The sequence below is a fragment of the Triticum dicoccoides genome, chromosome 5A (genome assembly GCF_002162155.2).
Source record: "Triticum dicoccoides isolate Atlit2015 ecotype Zavitan chromosome 5A, WEW_v2.0, whole genome shotgun sequence".
In the NCBI taxonomy this organism is placed as follows: Eukaryota; Viridiplantae; Streptophyta; class Magnoliopsida; order Poales; family Poaceae; genus Triticum; species Triticum dicoccoides.
The window spans coordinates 485,099,175-485,115,819 of NC_041388.1; the positions used below are offsets into that span (position 1 = coordinate 485,099,175).

The 16,645-nt window shown below is 45.7% G+C and overlaps 2 protein-coding genes across 5 annotated transcripts; one reads left to right on the top strand and one right to left on the bottom strand.

Annotated features, from left to right (window-relative positions):
• Positions 1-5,088: 5,088 nt before the first annotated feature.
• LOC119302362 lies at positions 5,089-10,377 on the bottom strand. Of its 2 annotated transcripts, XM_037579401.1 has the most exons (4): positions 9,973-10,038; positions 9,625-9,713; positions 7,180-8,947; positions 5,089-6,615 (listed from the first exon to the last, which is right to left on the bottom strand). In XM_037579401.1, the coding sequence occupies exons 3-4, from the start codon at positions 8,916-8,918 to the stop codon at positions 5,535-5,537; spliced, it is 2,820 nt and encodes a 939-aa protein (XP_037435298.1). In that variant the 5' UTR covers positions 8,919-8,947; positions 9,625-9,713; positions 9,973-10,038; the 3' UTR covers positions 5,089-5,534. The 2 variants fall into 2 exon arrangements, with proteins under 2 accessions (XP_037435298.1, XP_037435297.1); XM_037579400.1 differs by lacking the exon at positions 9,625-9,713 and having other exon boundaries at positions 9,973-10,377.
• Positions 10,378-10,561: 184 nt separating this feature from the next.
• Positions 10,562-14,801, top strand: LOC119302363 (phosphatidylinositol N-acetylglucosaminyltransferase subunit A-like). Of its 3 annotated transcripts, XM_037579404.1 has the most exons (11): positions 10,562-10,684; positions 10,772-10,819; positions 11,334-11,468; positions 11,879-12,124; positions 12,197-12,451; positions 12,749-12,903; positions 13,542-13,632; positions 13,724-13,840; positions 13,949-14,052; positions 14,307-14,397; positions 14,474-14,801. In XM_037579404.1, exons 1-11 carry the CDS (start codon positions 10,577-10,579, stop codon positions 14,564-14,566), a joined length of 1,443 nt encoding a protein of 480 aa, XP_037435301.1. In that variant the 5' UTR covers positions 10,562-10,576; the 3' UTR covers positions 14,567-14,801. The 3 variants fall into 3 exon arrangements, with proteins under 3 accessions (XP_037435301.1, XP_037435299.1, XP_037435300.1); XM_037579402.1 differs by having other exon boundaries at positions 11,879-12,451; XM_037579403.1 differs by lacking the exon at positions 10,772-10,819 and having other exon boundaries at positions 11,879-12,451.
• Positions 14,802-16,645: the final 1,844 nt, after the last annotated feature.

Sequence of the window (16,645 nt, forward strand, 5' to 3'; positions counted from 1 at the left end):
CCACCGCGCTCCCCCCTCGTTCCCCTCCGTAACCGAGCGCCACCGCTGCCATGGCTCCGGCCTAGCCACGGCCACCGTGCCCACCTCGCCGCCCCACGGTGTCTCCAAGGGCCGCCGTCGTCCGCTGCTTCGACTGGTGCTCCCCGTTGGAGACCGGAGCCACCGCAACGCCCCGACGCCGCCTTCGTCTTCCTCTGCTCCGACAAACTCCGCCGCCGTTCTTCACCGACTCCGGCCGCGCCCCTGCAGCTACTAAACCCCCAAGGGCCACCGTGTGTGCCGCTCGGTGAGCCCTTGCTCCCTCCTCTCTCTCTCTCTCTCTCTCGTGCGCCCTAGCCAGCTGCCGCCGAAGTACCCGAGAGCCCGTCGCCGCGGATCGCCTCGCCGCCGTGGCCGTACTCTCCGTCGTGCTCGCCTGAGCACGGCATCTTGTTCCTGGTGCCCCCAGGAACCCAACGCACCCGCTCGCGCACTGCTCCGTGGCCGCTAGCCCCTAGCTCGATGAACGCCCGAACGCATCGCCGCACGCGCCCATCACCGGCAGCCGTCCGGTGACCATTTGGTCCCGGGCTCATGCCTGTCGTGCTCGCACGCACCCATAGTGGCCTCCTGGCCGTTTAGGGTACTTGCTGCCGTGCCGCAGCGCCGTTTCCCTCTCGCGGCCGAACGCCGGCGTCCGCCCCGCTCGTCACCGGTGACGCTGCAGCCCTCCTCCTGCCACGCCACCGCCCCCACTAGATGCGCCTCTGCGCGCTCATTCGAACGAGCCCAGGCGCGCGCGGATCCGTGCCCTGTGCGCAATTTCCGGCGAACTCCGGCGGGTCTGCGCCGTGCTTTTGGTCGCCGGCGGCGAGGGCCGGCCCTGCTGACCTGGCACCGCGGGTCCCACCACCTGGGCCACTGACTGGTGGGCCCAGGGCCCCCTGTTGACCTGTTGACTGGGTCAGCTGCTGACTGGGCCGCCCCTATCTCACTGACCTATAGGCCCCACTTCAATAAACGAAATAAATAAAAAGAATAATTGGTTAACTAAATAGTTAGCTAATTAAAACCCTATTCTCTCACTAACTGCTGGGTCCCACCCTCTAATTAACCTGTTTAGTTAGTCTAAACCCCCTGTTAATGCCCCTGACAATGACATGTGGGTCCCACTGGACCCACCTGTCTGGTTTGACTGGTCAACCGACCAGTTGACCTGCTGACATCACTCTGATGTCATGCCTACGTCACCACACACTGTTTTGGATAATGTTGGAATTAAATATATAATTAAAATCAGAAAATGATTTAAATCTTTAGAAAATCATATCTTTTAATCCGTAACTCGGATGAAAATACTTTGTACATGAAAGTTGCTCAGAACAACGAGACGATTCCGGATACGCAACCCGTTCGTCCGAAACACCTCCCTAACCTATCGAACTCGTAACTTTCCCCCTCCGACTACTCTGCCCGAAAACGCGAAACACCGGGGATACTTTCCCGGATGTTTTCCCCCTTCACCGGTACCACCTCGTACCGCGTTAGGGCACACCTAGCACCACGCTTTGTCATGTCATGCATCGTCATGCATTTGTTTGCATTATATTTATTGTTTCTTCCCCCTCTTCTCTCGCTAGACACCGAGACCGACGCCGCTGCTACCCAGTACGACTACGGTGTTGACGACCCCTCTTTCTTGCCAGAGCAACCAGGCAAGCCCCCCCCCCTTTGATCACCAGATATCGCCTACTCTTCTCTATACTGCTTGCATTAGAGTAGTGTAGCATGTTACTGCTTTTCGCTCATCCTATCCTGATGCATAGCCTGTCCTTGCTACTACTGTTGTTACCTTTACCTGCAATCCTAATGCTTAGTATAGGATGCTAGTTTATCATCATTGGCTCTACATTCTTGTCCGTCTACCATGCTATACTATCGGGCCGTGATCACTCGGGAGGTGATCACGGATATATACTATATACTTTATACATGATACATGTGATGACCAAAGTCGGGTTGGCTCGAGGAGTACCCGCAGTTGATTCACGAATTGGGGGCTGGAAGGACATACTTTCCCGACGGCCCTCTGTGTGGATCTTTGTGGCGAAGCGACAGGGCAGGTTGAGACCACCTAGTAGAGAGGTGGGCCTGGCCCTGGTCGGCGTTCGCGGTTATTTCAAAATAACACGCTTAACGAGATCTTGGTATTTGATCTGAGTCTGGCCACTGGCCTATACGCACTAACCATCTACGCGGGGACAGTTATGGGCACTCGACGTCGTGGTATCAGCCGAAGCCTTCGTGACGTCAGCGACTGAGTGGCGCGTGCCGGATTGGACTGGAACGCCTACTAGGCTAGGTTGCTTCCGGCCGCGTTCGCAACGTGCAGGTGTGCAAAGGGCGATGGGCCCAGACCCCTGCGCCATAGGATTTAGACCGGCGTGCTGACCTCTCTGTTGTGCCTAAGTAGGGCTGCGACGTGTTGATCTTCCAAGGCCGGGCATGACCCAGAAAAGTGTGTTCGGCCAAATGGGATCGAGCGTGTTGGGTTATGTGGTGCACCCCTGCAGGGAAGTTAATCTATTCGAATAGCCGTGATCTTCGGTAACAGGACGACTTGGAGTTGTACCTTAACCTTATGACAACTAGAACCGGATACTTAATAAAACACACCCTTCCAAGTGCCAGATACAACCGGTGATCGCTCTCTCACAGGGCGACGAGGGGAGGATCATCGGTTAGGGTTATGCTATGCGATGCTACTTGGAGGACTTCAGTCTACTCTCTTCTACATGCTGCAAGATGGAGGTGGCCAGAAGCGTAGTCTTCGACAGGATTAGCTATCCCCCCTCTTATTCTGGCTTTCTGCAGTTCAGTCCACCGATATGGCCCTTTACACATTTACCCATGCATATGTAGTGTAGCTCCTTGCTTGCGAGTACTTTGGATGAGTACTCACGGTTGCTTTCTCCCTCTTTTCCCCCTATCCCTTCTACCTGGTTGTCGCAACCAGATGTTGGAGCCCAGGATCCAGACGCCACCGTCGACGACGACTCCTACTACACCGGAGGTGCCTACTACTACGTGCTGCCCGCTGACGACGACCAGGAGTAGTTTAGGAGGATCCCAGGCAGGGGGCCTGCGCCTCTTTCGATCTGTATCCCAGTTTGTGCTAGCCTTCTTAAGGCAAACTTGTTTAACTTATGTCTATACTCAGATATTGTTGCTTCCGCTGACTCGTCTATGATCGAGCTCTTGTATTCGAGCCCTCGAGGCCCCTGGCTTGTAATATGATGCTTGTATGACTTATTTTATTTGTAGAGTTGTGTTGTGATATCTACCCGTGAGTCCTTGATCTTGATCGTACACATTTGCGTGCATGATTAGTGTACGGTCAAATCGGGGGCGCCACATGGATGGTGTAAGAGGAGAGAAACTTTGTGGTGGTTCAAGAAGAAGAAAGGAGCTTGACCTTCAAAGAATCATGCAAGTGTTATTAGAGAAATTTGGCCATAAGCCATTTGGTAATTTGTTGAAAAGGAGGGGGGTCCACCTGCCATTGAAACTACCACAGTGTTCTTGGGACCACCCACAATTTTCTTTCTTTTTTTTCTTGCCTAGGGACTCTGTGGACTTAAACTTGTGCCATTTGGAATGGAGTGAAATGGAATGAGGTGGTGAGTTGCTTTCCACAACTAAGGGGATATGCAAGTCTACATATAGAGAGTGGCAGAAATCTAGTCATTACTTGAAAAAGTAAGTAGCGCAGAAGTAACATAGAAATCATCTCGGAACTAATGGACACATTCAAAAATTGAATGGACAAAGCATGTCTAGGAAACCTTAGAGAAAACATTATACTCGAAAGTACCGGGGTAAAAAGAAGCTAAGATTCCTGATATAAAAAATGTGGCTCTTTTTTTGCAGGAATGGGATAGACTTAGAAGTACTGAGTAAAACAAACTTCTTAGTAGTACCATACTAAACTAAATAGTTCTCAACATAAAAATAGTGGATAAATACCATGTCACAACTCAAAAAAATTGGACTTATACCATGATTAGATACAAAGACAAACCGAAATGGCTCGAAAGTGTCGTGGACAATGTTATGCTCGAAGGAGTCAGAGCTAACAAGAAGGGTTTTCAGTAGAAACACGGCTCACTAGAACAAACATGGACGGTAGTTCCAACCTATGACCATAATTGTCGAGAAGGGTTAACTCACTCTATATGGGCTCGGTAGTACCGAGTAGAAAAACACAATGGTACCAGGGGTGTTTAAAAATATAGATAAAGTGGTTAACGTGAATTCTTTTAGGAACTTTAGATCTTTACTGTGGATCTTGTCTTGGAATTCAAACCAACTTGCGGTTGCTTGTGCCCCCCAATTGATGCCACTAATCAACAAAAACCCAATAGCAATTACTTCAATAGCAATGGTCAATGTTATGCTGCGCCTTCACACAGTAAGGCCAACCTAAAGAAACAACAACTCTCGATAAACCAATATAAGAGCGTTTGGATCACTGCTTAGTGATTTAAATGCTCTTATATTAGTCTATAGATGAAGTACGTACCTAGTTGTAGCATTGCCAAAAAAACCACCTGCTCAGGAAAAATATTAGAGTTTCATTTGATCATCAGCTGTTATTTCGTCGTCAAGTGTGTGTGTGTGTGTGTGACGCAGGCACCTGTTGCCTTTTTTTTGACGGGTAGGCACCTGTTGCCTTTACTACTAACTAACACTCCCATCGTAAACTAATATAAGATCGTTTAGATTACTACATAACATAGTAATCTAAACAATCTTATATTAGTATGCAGACAGAGTACTATTGTGATGGGTCATCCAAATCCGTCCATCCACAGATCCAACAAGAGCATCTCTGATGGTCCACGGGCATAGTAACAAAGGTGGGCGCAAAGAACTTCTACGGCACAAGGCTAACAATAAGATTTCACACGCACCAAACCAAGCTTTTGATTACCAAAGGCAACACTGGTACCCTAAAAAAACAAAAACAAAGGCAGCACTGGTAACTCAAGACCAATCAACTGCGTATGTTGACCAAATCAAATACAGTCAACCGACGTAGCGAAAATATAAGAATCAGCGACAAAATATTGCAGTTGCAACAAGCCAACTGGAAACAACTATTTTTCTCTGACCCGATGTAGAAACTCAACCTTATCATATAGTACTCCCTCCGTATCAAAATATAAGACGCTTTGGTAGGCCCAGCGAGGCCTACGAATCGCAGTGCTCCAGTTTATTCGAAAATAGTGAACCCTCAGCAAACTAAAAAGACCATGCTAAATGAAGCTCGTCGGGTTAGCCTTACAAGAATAATATAAATACCCTCTAAACTAAGGAGATGAAATGTATATGGCTGCCGCGCCGCCCAACATGTCGTGCTGATTTGAGGAGCTGACGACGAACATAATCGGGACGAGGAGCATGCCAGCTATCAGTATGGCAACGGGGTAGCTGCTGCAATTTTGCCGCTCAAAGAGAAAAGGAAAACAGGCGCTGCTGCGATTACCAGCTCATCAATTAGACGCCTTTGCGCCTCGAGCTTTCTGCAGACTGCCCAAGACGCTGTCCACAAGCTTATCCTTGCTTTCATCCTCTTCCAAGTCTGATGAAACAAAGGAATACTGCTTCTGTGTCTGCTGCTGCTGCCTTGTGGCCCTCAGAGTGTCAAGGTAACCTGGACTGCTCCTGGAACAATCCATGACCCCGTCAATCTCTTGATGTTTCTTGCCAGAGCCATCCTTGCTGCCGTTCCAGGAATCAATGATTTTCAGGAGCGAGCTCTGCTCAGCGCCTCTTCTGGGCTCTTGCTCTGCTTGATTCTCATCGTCAGAGAAATCGTCTTCTGAGCAGGTGGGAGGCCGGTAGCAAGTTTCTTTATCAACCCCTTCAGCAGTTTTGGCAGTGGCAGATACAGGACCAAGTTCCCCCCAGATGGAATCATCGCCATTACTTTGATTTCCATCGCCCTTACTGCCACCCTGATCATTCCCATTTTCTGCAGGCAGAACCCTTGGAAATTTTACCCTTATACCAGGCATAATCTGCAACAGTGACTCAATGTCTGCATATCCAAGCTTCTGGTGGTCAAGCTCGTACCCGTGCTTCTGAGCAAAATGACGCTTGAAAATGCTGATGTTAAATCCATATTTGTATTGCAGGAGAAGGTCCTTCAATAGCTTGTGGCAATCAGACAATGTTTCCTCCCTGTTCGGAGTCCTGTTTGTCCTACCTTTGTCACCACCATATTTACCCTGCTCCAATGGCTTGACATTAAAGAGAGAACTCAGATCAAACTTGCTAGAATTTGGTGGAGTGGATGTTGTGCTAGAATTTGGTGGAGTGCATGTTGTGCTAGAATTTGGTGGAGTGCATGTTGTGCTAGAATTTGGTGGTGTGCTTGTTGTGCTAGAATTTGGTGGAGTGCGCGTTCTCTTTTGAGGGAGTGTAAGACGGAAAGGAAAATCGCTAGAAGGAGTTTCCTCGATCCATTTCTTTTCTGAAAGTAACAAATGAACCAGATGACTGACATCTTTCTCGACAAGGCCTTTGAGAGGCCAACAATCTAAATTCTGCAATCCATGTACCAACTCCTCCCTGCCAATAAAAGAATCATGTAAGAATAGTCACTCTTAAAGTGATCGAGCCAAACATGATTTGTAGTATTAGCTTATGTGAATCTGGGTTGGATCCATTTGTTTGCCTGTATTAGTTCTGGAGTAGACAACACATGCTCATGAAAGATATAGGTGCTCCGACTACTAAACTAACTATTTGAGCAACAATATTTACTACAACATGATCATAACACATCCAAACAAATTAATGTGAAGTTTTAAAGCAGCAAGGCAAAATTGCAGAACTATGTTATCAGGCTACAAGACCTCATGCAAGCAAACCTATCTATAAATGGGCATATTTGTTGGCAGCACAAGATATAAATCTGTTGGCAATGAATGTTATTTCCTTCTCCTTAGTTGAACTGGACAATCTACATACTGTATATTGTTTCAGACACACAAACAGAAATACTATAAATCTAAAAAATATTTTACATGCAAGACTTCACTGGTAAAATCTTCAACACTTTCTGTTTATAATAAGTAAGAACTGAAGTGACTACAAGGCATGAAATAAAATTATCAGTGTTAAAAGCTTTACCTTGTCTTTGCTTTCGAAACAAGCTCAGACCCAATGGGCTTCGATAGCTGTTTCCCTAGAACATCCCAAAAGTAAAATCTTGTGAATATTTTATTAACTACTTGCTGCTCATTTCCACAAGTTGAAGCCTTCAAAGATTGAGATTCCTCAATTATGTCTGTCTTTGCTTCATCAATGCCATTTTTCATGGCTATACTGTTATCTCCATCCAATTTTCCAAATTTCCACCACCGCATTACCCAACTAAAAAAGCCCTTACTCATCTTGGAGGTATCACCTCCATCTTTACACAATGGAACAGATGCAGGTCCAGTAGATGGTTTCGAGTTCTGGAGAATAGGCGGATCCCTCTTTAACTTTTCTGTCTCTTCTGCATGTTTTTCAGAATGGTTATGGTCAGACAAAGTTGAAAAGTTAACAGTCATCGCTGCAGAGCCATCTGTTACATCTGAACTTCTGTTCTGGGAAGAGGTCTTATGGATCCTATTCAAAAGCCTGCTACGTTGATCAGTATTGCAATCTTGCTGAGGAGTTCCCAAATCAGCGACTTCAGCAGAAGTGCCTTCATGACATGGAGAAACCTCATGATTAGCACTCTCAGGGCCATTCCATAGTACCCAGATCCTTTTTAATAGTCCGTCACTGTCAACAGTATTTTCCACCCCTAAGAAAGAGGGAGTTCCAGCGGCATCAACTTCCTTGTGGTTGGCAGATGATTTTGGCCTTGTGGTTGGCCTTTTTAATAGCCCATCACTGTTAACAGTATTTTCCACCCCTAAGGGAGAAGGAGTTCCAGGGGCATCAACTTCCTTGTGATTGGCAAGTGATTCTGGCCTTGCATTCATATCAGCTGCTGGGCACACCTTTTGATCCTCAGGTAAGACATCTTGTGGGGAAGATGATACAGCAGATGCAGCTGGGTTCTCAGATACAGTCTGCTTGAAGCTTCTGTCCCCGATGATACTTTGAGAACTTAGGGTTTTACAGTTTTGTTCAGGAAAAGAAGTGGACACGGAGGATGGAGGCTTCTTATCATTGTGTGTTGCTCGACCGCAGTTATTGTCCTTGACATCACTTTCAACAGAACTCAGGGGCTCAAAACATTGTTCAGCAGGTTCCAGTAATTTTTTGTTCACCCCAACTACACATGGCTCTCTTAAAGCAGATGAACGAGTAACAAACTTCACAATATCTGGCATTGATAGGAGAAGGCAAGACAACTTTTTGTGGCCAAAGAAATCATTACCAAGAGGCACATTGTTCTTTTTGAGTTGTTGAAGAAGAATTGAAAGCTTGACCCCACTAGGATACGAATTCAGTGTCTCTCGTATCCCATCAACCACATCTTTGGGGACTGCAGTAACTGCATTTTTGGGATTATGGCATAATTTTGCATCAGATGGTACTGGTGTTGCAATGGTTTCTTCTGATTCAGCTTCCACGAAGGGGTCGTCAAGGGCTCCTTTGTAGTGACCATACCAAGATCCAGATAAACCATCTGGTGGGTGGTTAAAACGCTTTGGTGAGAAATTTTCCCCTTTCACTAAAGCTTCCCAAGGCCACATAATCGTCGCTGCATTGCACAGTACACTGGTAGTTTTACCAGGACAAGCAAGTAGTATGTTATAGTTGCTCATTCGCAACCGATGCAAAATGTTGGCGAAATCTTTATCCCCAGATATGAGGAAAAAATGAGCTGGTGGAGGGTTCTGAGCAATCCAGTAGACAAGATCAGCCATAAATGACCGGTCAGAGCTGTTCTTTCCACCTACATTATTGAAATAGCATTGTTAGTATTACAAGAGAAACCACAATAGCACATCAACAAAGAATCTGAAAAGGAATAAAAGATAATACAGAACGCCAAATTTGAAGAAATTCGAGAGAACCAATGAGGATGCTAATATTGTTACTTAACAATTGTTAGCAAACAAACTCCTAGCACCCCAATCCAAGCTTCAAAATACTAGTTCATCATATCGGTCTGGTCTTAACAGACTGATACGACAACAATATCATCTGACATGACCGATACTGCGGCGGATATGACCGCTACAATAGCTGCAAAATCCTATATCTAGACCAATTCCACAATGCCATTCATGCAGTGAACTGTCAACCTAATCACATGATAGCAGAGTTGCCTAAAATTGAGGAAACATGGCTCCAGCACTGCCTAATATTTTATCGATCCAAAATATGTATTAAGAAACATCATGAATTTTCCCCATAAAATTTGAAGGAATGACTTACAGATTACTACGAAACGAATGATAAAATCCATATAGGTTATGCTTCTATAAGATCATCAAGCAGTGAAGATGTTATCAAATCTAGTGATTGCAAATCAAATAATCATTTCTCAGAGTCCTCTAATGTTGCTACGCTATAAAAATGAAGCACATTTCCCACAAATCTGAAGCAATATCAAAGCAAAGTCCTAACCTTTCTGGTGCTAAAGAAAACACACACACGCGCGCACACATGGTTTCCGTTGTTCAATTCGACTCTATGCAACCCAAGTGTGTTCCATCCTGTCAAAGTAACTCATTCGTGGTTATTCAATTATGTGAATGAAATAGTACAAATAAACAAAACTACACCGTGCAATTCATGACCGTCAATTCAAGCATACGTACTAACAACGCAAAAAACATGGCAATGCATCGCAAACGAGCAGCAGCAGTGAATCACAACAAGCGAAATGCACATGATTTTTTTCCCCAAATAATAGAGAATCGCACAGAGAGAAGGAAGTGTAACGGAATAGGAGATGGGACGGGAGGACGCAACTGCTTGGGACGTGGGAGATGACGACGCCGGTGGCAACGAGCGCCTCCTGCGCGACGCGGGAGAGCTGGACGACGTCCCCGAAGGCGGTGATGGAGAGCGGGCCGCGGACGCCGGCGGCGCGGAGCGCGGCGGAGACGCGCTGGGCGACGCGGCAGACGTTGACGTTCTGGGGGACGTGGCAGTTCTCGAAGTCCCACCACACCGACACCTTGACCGCCTTGCTCTCCTCCTCGTGCTGCCGCCGCCAGCCGGGGCCTCCCGCCGCCTCCGACGCCGAGCTGAGGCGGCGGCGGTGGGCGTGTCCCTGGTAGCGGCAGAGGTGGGCGCCCGCGGAGGGGAAGCGGCGGAGGAGAAGCTGCGGCGCCATGGCTGGGGGTTCGGATCGGCGCCGCCTCTCCCTCTGGGCCGGGGTGGGCTTGCGGTTCGTGCCAGGGTTTTGTTAAACCCCTTTTTAACAGCAGTCGAAAAACGGCCACCGTCCGATGCGCTCCGGACGGCTGTGATCTGGCGGAATGGTCACACCACTCAGCGGTGCCAAACGCATTTCTCTCTGTGTGTTTTTTGAGCACAAAAACGCATTTCTCTCTGCTAGCCATCCCGGTGGATGCCCGCTTATTCCCTGGGCCGGATCATCAACCCCTCCAAAGCTCCTGTCCGCTCCGGCGACGGCGACGGCGACGGCGGTTGCCTTCCTCCTCCTCCGTCGACCAAGGTTGGCCAGCCCCCTCTTCCTCCTCTTCCACCTCCCTTTGCTTATCCGTCTTCATCCGGCACCACACTGATGAGCTCGTTGCTCCAGATCCACCAACGCCAGCACTGCCTCCTTTCAGCTACTCGTCACATCACCGTTGAGCACAGCCTCCTCCTATCCCCTGGATCTTGCAAGCAAACCTCTAATTTATTTTGGTTGGCAATAAACATTAGATATTTGATACCTTATCATGTTCAAAATTATTATAATTGGAGTTGTGGCCGCCGGTTTTGGCTGCACCTGCGAGTGTGATCTCCTGTATGTCTCTAGGTCTACGTAATTTGAGTTGTTTTTTACCTGCAAACCCCCGTTTGGGAGCATTGAACTGTTACGTTGGTTTCTTCTCAGTAATGGAACCGGGGATTTAAATCCATGTTTATCTAGTACTACAAAATATATTGTACTCCCTCCGTTCAAAATAGATGACCCAATTTTGTACTAACTTTAGTACAAAGTTGGGTCATCTATTTTGAAACGGAGGGAGTATAATTTAAAACCTTTCATGCTCAATTCTTTTCCCAATTACGCTAGTGATTAGTCATGGTGTGCCAATATTGTAAAAATAAATAAGATGAATTGGTTATATGATACATGACTTATGTTATTTCAGATTTCACACGCAATGGATGGGCAAAGCAGAAAGCATAGGATTTTGATGGTGTCCGACTTCTTCTTCCCAAACTTTGGTGGTGTGGAAAGCCACATCTATTATCTATCGCAGTGCCTCCTTAAGCTTGGCCATAAGGTTTTTCCCTAATAAACTACTCTTTATTATCCTGCTTTCGTCATTTATGGTTCAAGAATGTAAGATAAGCTACTGGATATGCATTTCATTCGTCCACTCTCATCAGTCGAACAGCGGAGACAGGCCCCAGGCAGCCTGGGCCGTGAGGCCCAGCCCTGCTACAGTGCACAAAGGCGGCCTGGGGCCTGGCACATTCCTGGCACTGCCACTGCTCATCACTCTGTATGAATGCATCATTTTTACGGGATTTTTGGAGCATGCACATATACCGAGTTTCTGTTTGAGGATGTACTGCTTGGGAGACCTTACCTTCTTATGAACACAATGAGCATAAGTCTGTGCAAAGTAACTTATGCTACTATTTCTGGGTTGTACAAACTTTTGAGCGAGTTCAATTTGTTATTCTATAGGTTGTTGTCATGACACATGCATATGGAAAACGTTCTGGAGTACGATATGTTACTGGCGGCTTGAAGGTTTATTATGTGCCGTGGAGGCCATTCCTGATGCAGAATACACTACCTACATTATTCATGACATTTCCAATCATAAGGACAATTCTTATTCGTGAGAGGATATCTGTTGTGCATGGACATCAGGCATTTTCAACACTGTGCCACGAAGCGTTGATGCATGCTAGGACGATGGGGTACAAAGTTGTCTTCACAGATCACTCGCTTTATGGTTTTGCTGATGTTGGAAGCATTCACATGAATAAGGTGCTGCAGTTTACTCTTGCAGATATTGATCAGGCCATATGTGTGTCTCACACAAGCAAAGAGAACACTGTCTTGAGGTCAGGGATATCTCCGGACAAAGTTTTCATGGTTCCTAATGCAGTGGATACTGCAATGTTTACTCCCTCCTCCAACCGCTTAAGCTGTGATGAAATAATTATCGTTGTGATAAGTAGATTGGTATATCGAAAAGGTGCTGACCTTCTTGTTGAAGTCATTCCAGAAGTATGCCGTCTATTTCCAAAGGTGGGTGATAGCTAGTAACTACAGCACTCTTTGCATGAGCCATGCATGAGATAGGAAAAGTTTAACTGCATGTATGTTAAAGGTGGGACACGTTCGTAATTCAGCATATAGGCATACTGTTTTCATCACTGTCATCCTTTCTGGTCTGATACATATAATAAATTGCCTGACAATTCAGCTTGATAGAATGTTTTGGTTCATATGTTATCATCTTGCATCTTTACTTTCTTACTCTATGTTGTTTTGGATTTATAGTGGATTATGTTCCCTCAGTCAATAAATCTATGGATTTGTCAGGTTCGCTTTATTGTTGGAGGTGATGGTCCAAAACGTGTGCGACTTGAAGAGATGAGGGAGAAGTTCTCCCTTCAGGATAGAGTTGAGATGTTAGGGGCTGTACCTCATGCTCAAGTACGATCTGTTCTGATATCTGGTCATATATTTCTGAACAGGTACCTTTCTGAGTTTTCATTCTTTCGTGTTCAAAATATCTAGATTGTTGGTTATATATGTGCCTTTTTCTGTTCTTACTGTATTTTTACTTTACTATCTATTATTGTATACTCTGGTGTGTTGAAATAGTCTTGTCAGGTTCCTTTAAGCTTTTTGTTGCGACAAAGGAAGTTGCTTTTACTACACTGTCCATTGAATTCTAAAAACCCAAGGCGTCTGTGGCAATGATCACTAACATTAACAGAGTAGCCAAAATTGTCATATTGGAACATTTGAAATGATTAGCGCTCTCCTTGAACAGATACTTTGAGCCGCTTTGGATCTTTGTGGTCATATTTGTACCAGATTATTGAATTGTTGCTGTGTGCTTCTGGTTCTACCAACATGCATGTAGAATATCATTTGATAAAACATACTGATGTTGTGGGAGTATTTCTTGTGAAATTATAAGTATATGTTTCATGGATCTAATGCAAACAGAAAGAAGAGAGCTTTTGGTTTCGTTTTTATTTTCACTTAATCCTAATATTATTTGGAAACTAGAAGGTGTATAAGTTAACCTTGTTTATGACAATTGTGTGGAGTGCAATTAACTATAACAATACTGAGACATGAAACTTGACCTTTGCTGTTGTAGTTCGCTTACAGAAGCATTTTGCATAGCCATTCTGGAAGCAGCAAGCTGTGGGCTTTTGACAGTAAGCACTAGAGTCGGAGGGGTTCCAGAGGTATGCCCTTTTATGATTTCAAAGTTTCTTTTGTAGAGAGCCATGAATTTCAGCTATTTGGACAATTTGCTGACAAATTACTCCTTTTCAGGTTCTACCAGATGACATGATAGTACTTGCAGAACCAGATCCAGAAGATATGGTACGGGCTGTGAGGCAAGCTATCGACATACTTCCTGGTATAGATCCCCAAATTATGCATCGCCGGGTGAGTTTCAACTCTATGCACCTAGCTGACCTTACTGCACCAGCTTTTTTAGTAGAAAATTGACATGCAAGTTCTCTTGGGCTTATTCAAATCTAATGTGCATTGTAGATGAAAAAACTCTACAGTTGGGATGATGTGGCCAAAAGAACAGAGATTGTCTACGATCGTGCAATGCAGTCATCAAACACTAATTTGCTAGATCGTCTTCCCCGGTGAGTATAAGGCAGAACACGGACTGTAAATTCATCTTCTGTCACTCATTTCAGAGTAGTTATAGCTGAAGATAGGTTTTTCTTTTGGATCGCCACCTGTCCTTACATATATTGTATGTCAAAGTGCTAACTCTCCATTTTCTATATTTCATATAATGATTAGTTCTACTGGTCAAAGTGTGGGCAATAGCACCACAGTTTTGCATGCAAACGTGAAAGGAAGTCACTGACGTTGTGTTTCCGTAATATTGTAGATACCTCACATGTGGAGCTTGGGCAGGCAAGCTGTTTTGCCTCGTTATGATCATAAATTACCTTGTGTGGTGCCTTCTAGAATTCCTGCAGGTATTTTTTTTTTACCTTGGCATTTCTTATTTTCTGGAGATTGATGAGATTATAACGGGGTTTCTCTCCCTCTCAGCCTGCTGAAGGTATTGAAGAAGTCCCAGATATAGGGCCACTGCACATTCATTCGGATTCAGTAGATGACCAGTGCGAAGCGCAACGAAATTGAACTGTTTTGCAACCATTGTGGCATGGATCATATCGGAGGTCGTGATATCTATTTTAGGCTGGCTCTCACTCTGGAATTACTTTCGGTGTTTCCTGGTCCTGTAGTGACTGTTTTGAGAACAAGTCTTTGGCGAATGAGATAACTATGAAATCATTTCATCACACCAAATACTGGAATTTACAGTCATGTTGCATAAAGTTAATGGTGTGAGTACTTGATGTCATTGCCAACTTTTCGTCTGATGTGTCTCTTGTTTCAAGAGTGAATTGCAGAAAACGTTGACATCGAAGGCTAGGCAGTGGCGTAGCTAGGGGGTGGCCATGGACCACCCTGGAATTTCCCCATAGCGTGTATATAATGTAGTAAAATAAACATTTCTTTGAAAAATAAATAACTTATGTTAATATTTCTATTAATGGACCACCCTGGTGTATTGGGCTGGCTACGCCACTGAGGCTAGGGTTGCAGAAACCACACTTCTACGGTTTTGTGCCAAAAACCACATTCTAAGGCTAATTTTTGGCAAGAAGCACTAGTCCAACGGGAACCATCTGTCATAATCATGCTCAAAATGGGCAAAGCTGTTGACTGGTGGTTTCTGCAAAAAATTAGGCTCAGCACAAAACCGTAGAAGTCTTCAATGTCATTGTAAGGGAAAATATATTTAAAAATGTTCACAAATTTAAAAATGTGTCTATCGATCAGCGTAGGAGCACGTTCAAGTGTGAATAAGCACAACCGCAGCCCACAACTGATCCACTCCTTAACATGTGGGGCCACAAATGCAAAATCTTCCTTGATGCACCAGAAGGCTCCATTCGTGGGGAGAACTTGAGAGATTTTGAAGTTTGTTTTGTCCTGAATTTGGCTCGCACAGAACATGGGGAGTTTGTGTTGATTTGAGCAATTGATTCTTCTTGTTCTTTTTTCTCTCTTGAGATAGCTCCCGCTCTTTTCAAAACCTCGACGTATCTGTGAAGTCAGAATTGAACGTGACATCACATGTGAAGTTAGAAATTCAACGTGTCTTGTATAACTGCACAATGCATGGAGAAACACCGTGCTGCTTTCAGAGGCGACCTCAAAATGATATCTGAAGCAGTTATAAGGTATAACTATTTATCACCCTTCCAATTCAATCCAACATTTTAGGTTTCGAAGTAGATTTTGTGCAATAACTAGTGGCCAGAGCACAACGGCGCCTCTCAGTCGGCACGGGTCCGAACCTTAATTCCGACGTGTGTCTCACTGTCTCTCTTAATTAAAAATGCCATCGGGGCTCCTCCCGCTACTGGTCTAGTTTTCTTTTAGTTGTTGCTACATCTCATTTTCAAAACTACTTTATGAGTTTCAAAAAATGTAAAATATACATTGTGAACCTGTCGAAAATCATTGAAAAGTGCGACTTATAAAGTGTGACTCTGGAGTGAACATTTACTAATTTCATAACTAGGAAATGATGCAGTTGAGAAAGAAAAGTGCAGTTGAGAAAGAAAGTGATACTCCCTCTGTGCATTTCTTTAGAGAGTACAAATTATTGGCCCCCTTCCAAGATTTTACAAGTCAGTTGTTAGCTCAACCTATTTGCAGAGTCAACAAGACTCACAATGGTCTTTATGGGGAAGATACTGCTAAGAGCATCTTCAGCTACGCCCCCAATAGACCCTTCCCAGGCGATCTTTCAACACCGGCGCCCAAAAATCGGTCCAGTTGTGTCCCCGGGAGGCCGTTTTTCGCCGGTTTGGGCCGAAACTGACGCCGGCGGACCCAGGCCGAACCCTGTGCGCTACGGGGCGCCCGAGGGCGCAGGGGCGAGCGTTTTTGGCGCGAAAGAGGGTGGGCCCGCTGAGTCAGCGAGATGCCGCTTCGTCGTCCTCATCGCCTCGGTTCCCGCGGGAATCAATGCGAAGGCTGCCGCGCTGCCGCGCCAGTCAGCCTCCATTGATGCCTCACGGGCGGCGCAGTGAAGGCGTCGCGAGCGCGCGTCCCGCCCTCTCCTGCCACGCGTCGTCCGGCATGCAACCCGTCGCCGCCGCCCGTGAGCCTAGCTGCGGCTATAATAGGCGAGCTCCCCGCCGG